General features: G+C 41.8%; 1 protein-coding gene across 1 annotated transcript; it reads right to left on the reverse strand.

The window, feature by feature from the left end:
* Positions 1–4,751: 4,751 nt before the first annotated feature.
* HTR5A (5-hydroxytryptamine receptor 5A) lies at positions 4,752–10,833 on the reverse strand. Its single transcript, XM_068238614.1, has 2 exons — positions 9,793–10,833; positions 4,752–5,458 (listed from the first exon to the last, which is right to left on the reverse strand). The coding sequence occupies exons 1-2, from the start codon at positions 10,507–10,509 to the stop codon at positions 5,126–5,128; spliced, it is 1,050 nt and encodes a 349-aa protein (XP_068094715.1). The 5' UTR covers positions 10,510–10,833; the 3' UTR covers positions 4,752–5,125.
* Positions 10,834–12,405: the final 1,572 nt, after the last annotated feature.

Raw genomic sequence — 12,405 nt, forward strand, 5'->3', positions numbered from 1 at the left:
ACAGTGTTTTAAAAATAGAATATGGTCAATAAAGCAATATACTTGCCTCATTCAGTTAAATGCACTTTAAAGTTACATGAAGGTCAACCCCAGTATATTAAATATATGTGGGTACTCTTATACTCTTTGTTAACAAGCTATATTGCGCGCTGATCCTTGGTTACTATTTGAAGCTTTTCTCACTAATTCTACAGTTAGAAACTGACTCTGTATAGTCATTATCATCTCTCTACCGAAGTGTAAAAAACATCTCCAAATACTGAGTACAGAAATATGGATTTCTGACTACTTATTTTTAAGCAATTGATCTCACAAGCCCAGCATGCTAATACAGAGGTAAAATCAGCAATGTCTGCATATTGCATTATTGTCTAGAGCAGAGTTCCCTAACCCTTTCCTCAAGGCCCACCAACAGTACATGTTTTGCAGAAAACCACAAACATGCACAGGTGAGGAAATTACTGTCTCAGCAGAACGGATTGCCTACTTCTGGATTTCCACAAAACATGCACTGTTGGTGGGCCTTGAGGACAGGGTTGGGGAACACTGGTCTAGAGATCCATTTTAGGTTTTTGTTTTTTTGTTGCTTGTTTTTGTATTCAGGGAAGGAAATGCTACCTAATTATGCTGTTTGGGGGATACTCTACCAAATCATGTTGTTCAGGAAGGCAATGCACCACCTATTTATGTTGTTTGGAGGAATATGCTGCTTAATTATATAGTTTGGGGACACACTACTTAATTGAAAGGGCAAACCTTTTAAATATTAAATAGACTGTTTGTGAAAGGAGGGGTTGTTGTAGGCTACTTTATTTATTGGGGGGGGGGGGGGGGCATGCCACCTGCTTGTTGTTTCATTTAGCCAACATGCCTGCCTAATCATGATCTAAGATTTTAGAAAAAGCTTCAACTCAAACTGTACATATACTGTTTTATTAGTTAATATATGGATGTTTATATGGTAGTTAGGGCCTATTTTTAATTTCAAAAGGTAGGGATTGGTGAATTCTGCTGGCACAGGAGGAGTGCCATCGATTTCTACTTACACCACTGCTAGGTTTATTTATATTATTTTGTCACTCTTATAGAGTGTCATCAGTCACCATTTCCCCTTCCATTGGTACCCAGAGATGACCCAAATCTTCTAGAATTTTAGCAACCCCCCTAAATATAAATACATCCACATTTTAAATATAATACAAATTCAAATGTAAGGAGGGTTTATATTTGATATGATTCTATACCAGTTGTTTCTCTTCTGCAGAGCCGGATCATCCACAAGGCAAACCTAGGCAGCTCCCTAGAGCCTGGAGAGAATCTAGGGGCCTGGTGGATGCTAGCCCGCACCAAATATTACTAAAAAAGCCAGGTGACCATCAGTGGTGGGCAAAAAGTGCTATCTTGCCTAGAGCCCAATTTCATCTTCATCTATTTCTGCTCTTCAGCTGGCATGACAAATCATGTGCTTATGTAAGCTCAGTGGAGGTTCTGGGAGGCAGGGCCGGGCCGAGGCAGAGGCAAGAGAGGCTCCAGCCTCAGGGCGCAGTGTAGGAGGGGCACGCAACTCACTCAGCTAGCATTCCCCTATTGTGTTTGAAGCAGAGAGAAATAAGAAAATGGGGATACATGGCAGTGATTGCAAGCCAGATAACTAGAGATTAAGGTGTTGTGGGGGTTGGGGGCCCTGGGGCACCTCTTAGTCTAACAGCAATGTGTGACAGGTGGAGGGTGTCTTAGCCTTGGGTGCTGGGGGAGGTGGAGGGTGTCTCAGCTTTGGGTGCTGGGGGAGGTGGAGGGTGTCTCAGCCTTGAGTGCTGGGGGACCTTGTCCCGACTTTGCTGGGAGGAGTTCTTTAATGCAGACCCCCGGGCAAAAATATATATTTACCTTAAATTCAGCACTGCAAGCAATTTTAAAGCAAACCTGAAGTGAAAATAAACTTATCAGATAAGTAATTGTAGCTGCAGAACTAATCCTAAATACAACTTTCCTGGACTTTTATATTCTTCTTTTAGGTTTAAACCCGATAATCTCAGTTTGAAGTTGTATCCATGTTTAACATAACATTTATATTCCTGCCGTTCCCTTAGAACATATTTAGTAAACATCGGTGAAGTTGTCGTGCGCAGGAAGTTATGCTACTTGCATAGTACACATTACCCTAGCGCAGTAATAGCGCAATGCGTGCTATGTAGTTGGCATAAATAACGGTATAAAAGGTGCCAATACACTGAGCCGATTAGCGGCCAATTGATCGATCAAAATCGATCAATCGCAAATCGATTGACCAATTGATCGATTTGCAAATGATTTTGATCGATTTCGATCAATTTCAATCGATCTGACTTAATGGAAAATCTAGGTTGATCTGTTAAGATTGCTTATCATTTTGCATTTGACCTAATGGAAATCTGATGGCAAAAAAAAGCCATGAGATCGATTTTCAATAGATTTCATACTGAAATCTATTGGAAATCTGTTCCTAGTAAAAAATGTTCCTAAACAGATCAGATAGATCAGAAATCTATCTGATGATCTATCTGCTGCCAATCTGACGAGTGTATGGCCACCTGATTGCTGCACACTCCCTGTACACAGTAAGATTACCAATGCTTATATGGCCCAATGACAGATTACTATCATAGATACTTGAACAGCCACACAAGCGTTTGATGGCTGACTGCAGAGATAAAACTCTGATTTATTAACCCTTGCAATTAAATGGAAAATTAAAATATAAACACAGGCAAGTAGGATTGGTACTATATGTTCGTGTTTATCTCGTTATACCACTTGCCACTTCAGGTACCCTTTGAAAGGAACCCAAACTGTGAGACCGATGGAAGCTGCCATATTTATTTCCTTTTAAACAATACCAGTTGCCTGGCAGTCCTGCTGATCTTTCTGGTCAGAAAGGTCTAAATCACACACACCTGAAACAAGCATGCAGCTAATCTTGTCAGATTTGTCATATACATCTCATCTGCATGCATGTTCAGGGTCTATGGCTTAAAGTATTTAAGGCAGAGGATCAGCAGGACAGCCAGGCAATGTGCATTATTTAAAAGGAAATAAACATATCAGCCTCTATATCCCTCTCACCTTGGGTCCCCTTTAAAGAGGAATTGTGGTGAAAATCTTAATATGTAAAATGCATACAAATAAGAAGTATGTTTCTTCTTGAGTAAAATGAGCCATAAATTACTTCTCTCACATGCTGCTGTCACTTACAGTAAGTTGTAGAAATCTGACATTACCAACAGGTTTTTGGCTAGTCCATCTCTCTATAGGGGATTCTCAGCATGGCCTTTATTCTTTATAAAGACACTCCCTGAAAATGATGTATATGTTACGGCCAGAACCCGAAGTTTGGCCACTTCTAGTTCTGGCCGGCCACTTCGGGTTCTGGCCGGCCAATGTGCGAAGTGGCCGCTGCACTGCGGCCAATGTGAGGAATGGAATGAATCCTGTAACATTCATGTATATTCTGGCCCCAGCGCAGCGGCCAAACCTATCGCAACTTAGTTATTTTAATGAAATTAAGCCGGCGGCTTTTTCTCTGCCTCTTTCTCTCTCCTCCCCCCGCCTCTCTCTCCTTCTCTTATTATGGGCAGCACTACGTGTCCCCCTCCAGAGTCGTTCGTCGCACCAGGGAAGCCTGCCATTCCTGCAGAGCGGGGTGCTGGCAGAAGCGATGTCTGCAGCCTCCCCGCTCTGCTCTCCCTGGCGCGACGTACGACTCTGAAGGGGGGACACGAGTGCTGCCCATAATAAGAGAAGGAGAGAGAGGCGGGGAGAGGAGAGAGAGAGAGAGGCAGAGAAAAAGCCGGCGGCTTCATCTGTTTCATTGCCGCCGGCTTAATTTCATTAAAATAACTAAGTTGCGATACGTTTGGCCGCTGCGCTGCGGTCAGAAGATACATGAATGTTACAGGATTCATTCCATTCCTCACATTGGCCGCAGCGCAGTGGCCACTTCGCACAATGGCCGGCCAGAACCCGAAGTGGCTGGCCAGAACTAGAAGTGGCCAAACTTCGGGTTCTGGCCGTAACATATACAAAGATGCTGGCCAGCCTCCGTGATCACCTTACACTTTTTTGGCAGTTGGACAGAGCAACTGACATTCACTAACTGCATTTTGAAAATAATTAAATCCCTGTGAACCCCTCATGAGGAGATGGGCTATTCCAAAACCTGTCAGTTCTGTCAGATTTCTACTACTTACTGTAAGTGACAGCAAAATAGGAGAAAAGTAATTTGTGACTCATTTTACTCTGGAAGAAACATACTTCTTAATTGTATATGTTCACATATACAGTATTTCAAATTTTAAGATTTTCGCAATAGAGGTCCTTTAAATGTATCCAGTAAAAGTAACTGATTCTATGTCTCTAGCTCATTTCTGTATTCCCCTGAACACTCTGCACACACACTGGGAGAGATAAAGTGGCACTGTAAGCCAATTAGATTCATGTTGGATTGCATAATGTGAACGGTCTAGCATTTCAAGCTTTACGAAAGCAGGGAGGGCAGAATGAGGAGCTTGCCAGTGAGTCCCTAGCCTGCACTGTCCAATCAGACAGCTGGGGGAGGGCTTTAACCATACTTTGAAGTCAAGCTGCAAAATGCACAGAGCTAGTTTGTCAGAAGTGAAGGACTGGCTGGATAGCATCAAATATCGTTCAACAAGTAAGGCATTACACATATAAATATACTGTGTTTCAACTGTTTATTGAACTGTTCTGATGGATTAACTACACCTGTTAAAAACCGTGAGTGATCTAACTAGTGTTTACCAAGGCGAAGCCAAAATTGCCACTAGTAGCACCGATTCCCAAGAGTTTCTGCATGAAAAACACAACTCCAACATCATTCTGCTCAGGTGGCCTGTACACTGATTTTTCAGTATACACAGTGGCAACCTACTGTATGCCCTTATATAATCAATCAGATTGAACTGGTCATTTTTCCCACCATCCTTTTCTCTTTCCAGCAGTCTGTACAGGACTTTTCTTACATTCCAGCATAAGGTATTCCAGTCTGTACCAGGCATTGCTGTAAGATGGATGGGAATGTGTCAGACTTTAATATACACTGGTTGATATAGCCTTTGGCGAAGGTTAATCATCGCTGTCTTGAGAACAAGTTTCTGAATGCATTGTTGTAATTCTTGTTAAAGGCGGTGTAGATCAGCGGATTGAAGAATGAATTGGAGTATCCCAGCCATAAGAAGATACTTTTCCAGATAGGCGGAATGTCACAGGAACACAGAGGGTTAATTAGCTCCGTGATAAAGAAGGGGATCCAGCACAAAACAAACACCCCGATGAGGATGCCCACCATGAGGGCCGCTCGCTTCTCCTTCTGCTCCCTCCATGTGTCTCCATCTGTCTGGAAAGTGACGGTAGCGTGGCGAACTGTGAACACCATCTGGGGCTGGTTGGATGCTTCTTTGACCTGTTAAAGGCAAGTGGTGTAGCCGTTAGGATCATCAGTCAGCAAAGCACTGCACTCAAAACAACTCGAGCTTCCACATGATCAGACACAACAGCACTGCAGGCAAACAGTACTGCGTGTTTTTACTGTCTAGCAGCAGCTGATATTAATAGCTGTGCTCTAGACCTAAATTAGATGTCAAGACTAAATATAAAATGGTAAATATAAAGATATAGAAAGGATAAACAATTATACAAAAAAATCTCATGGGCAAACTCCCCTACAGGGTGTTGGCCCCGTGTGAAGCTATCATACTGTATTTAGTAGATACTTGCTAGGGGTTGCGCTCAAGATACCTTGGAATATAAAATATCTTATATATACATGTACATATATGTATATAAATATACAAAAAACATATTGGGCTTGATTCACTAAGACAAATATCATGCCTTATCAAAGTTAACACGCCTTATCAGAGTATCATAGCAAGTGCTACAAACTTATGCCTGCTAATTGGCAATGACGAAGGCTCCACTCGTCCTGCCCTGAGCCCCTGTGGGTTCGTAGAGCTCACTATGCTACTCTGATAAGGCGTGTTAACTTTGTTAAGGCGTGCTAACTTTGATAAGGCGTGCTAACTTTAATAAGGCATGCTATTTGTTTTAATGAATCAAGCCCATAATGGTTTTTAAAAGCAAAGACCTGTTATATGCATTCGGCCTCTAAAAAGTTCTGGCTATAAAATGATGGGAGAAAAAAAAATCACACAATTATTATTAATTAATCCATACAATGCAATAAAAAATGTTTTATATGATTGGATGGTCACTTAGAGGGACCCCTCACTCATATGGGTCTTTATTAATTGATCTTAATAAAGCAACATTCCTCCACAGTCACTCATAGGTTAATAGTCTCTACATAGATAAAAACCACTAGTGGGTGTCCTTCAATTCAATACTGTAAGTCAGTTCAATAATGCAAACCAGATTTCCTCTAGTATGTGGGTCAAAAGTGACTTCATCAGTCACAAAAATATAGAACTCCGCCTCTACAATCCAGAGAATTACCGGTACTCCAGATAACCTCAACTGAGATATGCTCAAATAGTGTGAAATACTTTTTATTATTTTTTTTTTAAATGTATATTGCACTTACACATGCCCGACTATGTGGGTGGAAAGTAACTTTATTAATCACAAAATTATATAGCTCCGCCTCTACACTCCAGGGAATGACTCCAGATAACCTCAACTGAGATATATTCAAATGGTATAAAATACCTTTTTATTCTTTTAAAATTAGGATTATTTTAACAGGGTCTGGGGAATAGCCACCTCCCAGGTAGTTGGCTTAGCTCCAGCTGCTGCTCTATTTACCTGTATCTCCTGCTTCTCCTTCCTTGTTAGAATACTCCTCCTCCTTCCACTGCATCCTATGTCACTGTATCACCTCTGTAGCTCCTCCTATGCATTTTGCAAGGCATACATAAGGGTATCTTGGGTCCCTCTTTATCCTGGCCTATCCAAACCCACTTGACATTCCATCTGGACTGCTCCAACTCACTCATCTTTAAACCCTCGTCCGCCAGGTAAGTGGCTTTACATGTAGTAGTAATAGAAGGTTGAAAGTGTATAAAGTCACAAGACAAACAATTATTTAAAACTAGAGGCATAAACATTCATGCTCTAAACAGTAGCATCCTCATCTTAATGTTTCCATTTCAAGTGCACTTTAAGTCCAGCCCCTATATAGAACAGAAGAGGGTGGGAGGAGGGATAAACCTGTGGTTTCTGTGCGGCTGCAGTCTAGTATTGCAGGCCACACTCACGCACCCACCCGCTTATGTTTTTAGGAGCTGCCATTACCATTTTCATTGAAGTGGGGCCATTCCTTCATAAAATAGATTGTGTGGGCCCGCATTCATTACTAACATTTATCCCCCTATCTTGACTTCAAGTCTATTACATTGGATTCCTAGCGCTGCAGGCTATGCTCATTGCCTGCCCCCATTCTATCACTCTCTGTTCTTTATTCCCATAAATTCCATATTCACACAGTTTGAAGGTGACAGAGTACATTATACACACCAGGCATTGTCCAGGACATTTCATCATCATTACACACCAGGCATTCTCCAGGCCATAACATTATCATGCTTTAGGTATTCAATATCTCTTTTTACAGACCTTACAGACTAGCATCAGCCGGTGCTTCCATAAGGTCAAATTGGTCAATTGTAGAGGGTCCAAAATTTCATAGGGGCCTCACTAGTCAGTGACAAGTTTACTATCAGTACAGTACGAAAATGTAAGAGGCCCCACATTTATTTTTGCCCAGGGTGTCATTTTACCTAAAACCATCCCTGGCAGTAGTATGTTATTTCCTAACATAATTTCTGGCATTCAGACAACTCATATTAATTAGTGTTTCCTATCTCTACTTCAAGCCTGCCACTATAGATTTCCAGCACTGTGCTCATTACTTGCCGTGTTCCTTTAAATAAAGAAATCATTTCAGCACTTAGGTGTTACAGAATGATGTAGTCTATCGTAAGTCACCTGCACCATGTGAATGAGGTTATAATGAGGTAATAAGGTTATGATTTATAATTCTGTGTCAATGAGGTTGTATTCTTATTTAATTGTCACAACCATAGCACTAGTATGTACAACTCCAGCTGCAGTAGGCCTTAATGCTAACTCAAGGCTAGGTTTCCCTGAATGAAATGATATGGGATAATTAAGAATTCCAACAGTTAATCAACACCTGTGTGCTTATGCACTTATAACCCCCGAGTTTAAAGGAGTCATCAGCCAAATATTGCTGCCCCCTTATATACTTACCCGGGGCTTCCTCCAGCCCCTTGCAGCCAACATGTCCCATGCCGTAGCTCCACTCGCAGCCGCCAGCCCTGGATCACCGCTGGTGCAGAGGCTGACCTCCGCTACTGCGCCTTCGTGAGTGCTGCTGTCAATCAAGTCCACGTTGTCCATAGTGTACTGCGCAGGCGCAGTAGTTCTGCATCTGCGCAGTACACTGTGGACAACAAGGACTTGATTGACAAGTGGCAATCGCACAGGCGCAGTAAGGACTACCTCGAGGTTGGCCTCTGCACCAGCAGGGACTGCGGACCTGTCGGGGGCTGCGAGCAGAGCTGCAGCGTAGGACATCTCGGCTGTAAGGGGCTGGAGGAAGCCCCGGGTAAGTAAATAAGGGGGCAGCAATATTTGGCTGATGACTCCTTTAAGATGGTGGAAATGTATCAGATGCATAAGTCATTTACAGAACAGAACCATAGATACACTTTGTCATATAATGATCAGGAATCTAATCAGATCTGTCTCGCAGCCACCACATATACTGACTGTCTCCAACTTGCTCTGACTCTTGCTATGTCTAAAGGCTGATCAGTAATTCATTTATATTCTTAGTGAGTGTGTTGATCCATCTAGTTATTTGCCTTCCTTGCCCTTTTCTGCCCTTAATCTTTTTCCCAATATAGTGGATTTTTTAAGGTGCTTCTAGTTTCTCTCATATTACATGATGATCAAGACAGGTCTTTTTAATCAGTTATGCCATGGAGTTTAACCCTAAAACAATACATTTTAGGGGATGCACATGCAAAAGCAAGTATGCTCTACCTTAGAGGTAATTATGTTTTTATGGTAGTCATGTTTTGGAATGCCATCCATTTTTTTATGTTTCTTATGTCCTCCGAGATTATAATAGTAGTAATAAAGGCAATAGTAGTTTCCTGTATATCTTCTGGACATAGTAGTAACCTCTTACTAGAAGACAGGTCTATTGCCTATAAGACAGTCTACCTCAGTATGCTGTATGTTTCATTACATCATATAAATAAAATATACTGGTAAAAGGTAAAGCTTTTTTTGAATGGATGAAGAAGGTGGATAAAGCTTCCAACTTTTTGATAGAAAGGTGCATACACTCAACCAATTTTGATTGGCCAATGTTTAACCAATCTTACCACTTCCATTGTAGTATGAGAGCTTACCTACACAGTCTGTTCATAGTATTCAAAATCTGTTGGCCCTCATACTAGATTGAAGTAGTGCATTTCTCCAATCATGGACCAATTAAAATTGAAGGTGAGTACCATACTTTACTGATCAAATGATTAAAAGAGATAAGATAGGATGGTTTAACTTGATGTTATCCACTGAAGATAACAATGTCAGCGTTGTAGCGACCACTTTGACCATTTAACCTATTATGTATATTGAGCCATTCATTGGTAATGGTAACATGATAGTTGTAAAGTGATAAGATTATAACAAGATAAGTATAGCATTAAAGTGAAGAATTGGCAAAACAAAGAATTGACTAACCTCAATAACTTCAGGCATTGGTGTAATTGTATTTGTTTTCTTTGACCCAATTCTGAATTTAGCAGCTTTGTAGATTTTCCAGTACACAAAGAGGACCACACAAAGTGGAAGGTAAAATGCTCCAAAGGTGGAGAAGATTGTGTAAGAGGGCTCCTGGCTAACTTTACACTCTTCATTCACCTCGGAATATGTTTCACCCCACCCAAACAGAGGAGACAGGGAGATAACTGCGGACAGCAGCCAAGTCAGCAAGATCATAATGTTAGATATCCTTTTCCTGGTCTTCAGGGTATATTCCAAGTGTCTAGTAATGGACCAGTATCTGTCCAGAGCTATCGCTGTCACGTTCCAGATGCTGGCTGTACAACAAAGGACGTCAAAAGAAATCCAAATGTGACAAAGCACCCGTCCCAGCCTCCATCTCCGGTTGTTCAGCTCATGAACTAAGCTGAGAGGCATCACCAAAGCGGCTACCATCACATCTGATATTGCCATGGAGGCCACGAGATTGTGAGGGACACGATGAAAAGTTCTCACTCTCAGAATGGTCACCAGGACTAATACATTCCATAGAAAGGTGGCGACCACTAGCATAGCCAGCAGAGTTAAAATGAGGACGCTGAACACAGATATGCGATACCTGTTCAGGTTATCCGAGCCCGAGCTCTCATTAGCTGTGACCGTGATGTTCCAATCCATCATCACTTCTGGCAGCATGAGAACTTACCTAGAAGAAGCAGCAGATGAGTCCTCACCGGTGAGCCAGTCGGGGGTTCTGGTGGAGTCCAATGCTTGGCACAAAGTTTGGAAAAGCTCCATTCTGCCCATCCCCTGCTGCACAGACATCGTCTCAGCTTCCGAGACTTGAAAACGATGCAAAGCAGAACATCGTGGAAACAGACAGAAGTCCATCCGCTCCCGTTAGTAGCAACTCAGCGCTGTCTGCGGTGCTGTAACCATCATTAGCTCAGCGCTGTCTGCGGTGCTGAAATCATCATTAGCTCAGCGCTGTCCGCGGTGCTGAAATCATTACTATCAGCTCAGCGCTGTCCGCGGTGCTGAAATCACCGGCCAGCCCTGATCTTCAGCACAGGCATGTAACGCAGAGCCCCACTGATTACACGGACGCAGCACACAGGTCGCATACAAAGCTAGGGTTAGCAACTTGTAATGAAGCAGTCCGTCAGCAGGCAGCCTGTTCTGCCGCTCCTCTCATTCAGACTACTAGACTTCGGTGTGTGGGGATGGGTGAGCCAAGCTGTGCTTTATAAAGGAGAAGCTGGCTGCTACGTCAACGTAATCCAGTCCTCCCAGAGTCCCAGCATTGGGAGATTTGACACTATCCATAAGAAGCACCTCCAGAATGACAGCTTCACCTCCTTACTGTTGTGGAAATGCTGCCAGCAGCACACAGACAAGTGCTTCTAGTCCAGGCTGCACCGAGACACTGCAGTAAGTTAGAATAATTCCTGTGCAAACATTAAACCCCTCCCACGTGTTAAGACTATGTTAACTCGTAAGAGTGAATTGGAAAAAGACAAAACGTGGGGAGAGCAACAGTCTTGGGATATAGTGTATTGCTACTAGTTTGCCAGCATTTTTTCATCCATATTCCTCTCCAATTCTGGATATGGGGGAATGAGAATTCCAATTGGTATTATGGACTGAAATCCCTTTTATAGGAGCAGAGCCCAGCAAATCTTCTCTCTGGGAGAATCTTATTGTGCCTCAGTGATCTTGATTCTTCTAATTACCTCTATTATTTGCTGGCTTTTTCAGCTAACTTTTTTTTTTTTTTTTTTTTTTGTGAGTGAGTGAGTGTGTGTGAAAGACCCACTGGAAGCTTAAATCAAACCCAAACTTAAAATAAAAGTATGAGATTATATAATATAATTGTATGCGTAATGCTAATGGTAAACAGAACATTGGTAACACAGAAGAGTCTCATATTTTTATTTTCAGTGTAAGGACCACATTTGTAAGACTGCATTCTAAACAGCACAGTAGCCATGACTGATGTAATGCTTGGTTCACACTTCAGTCCAATTAACAAAACAGAGCACAACAGACAAATGGACATGTTGATGGATTGCTATGCTCCCCTTCCAGAAATTTGCAAGAACAGAAAGCCCATAAACACAGCACCACTCTAATGAAATGATAGCATTTATTCAAAAAATATAATATTGATACAAAATGACATCTTATAGTTCCAAACAAATTGAAGATAAAAACAATTAAAACCGACCAATTGGTCCAAAATGGTTACAGCTGCCTACAATCATGTCTAATGAATATAAAGAGGTACAATCCACCACATGAATAAATGTGGCACAGAATAATATCTGTATTATAAACGCCTCAGTGTGCATCTAGGACTGTTCTGAAGGGACCTTATTCATTTCAGCTGCGCTGTCTTCGCCCCTCTTGGTCTGCCCGGGCTAAGTATCTTCCTCTTTCTTTTTCATCATTTTCACTATGCACTTTTCTATAGGCTGCTCCTAGAGTGTATATATATAGCAGTCTGCACTGGTTTATATTTATTTCCTAACAGGGATTAACTGTTATATTTTTCTCCTTGCACTTGTATGTGGATATGTATATTTATTGTGT

Source organism: Hyperolius riggenbachi, chromosome 5 (genome assembly GCF_040937935.1).
Source record: "Hyperolius riggenbachi isolate aHypRig1 chromosome 5, aHypRig1.pri, whole genome shotgun sequence".
NCBI classification, from domain to species: Eukaryota; Metazoa; Chordata; class Amphibia; order Anura; family Hyperoliidae; genus Hyperolius; species Hyperolius riggenbachi.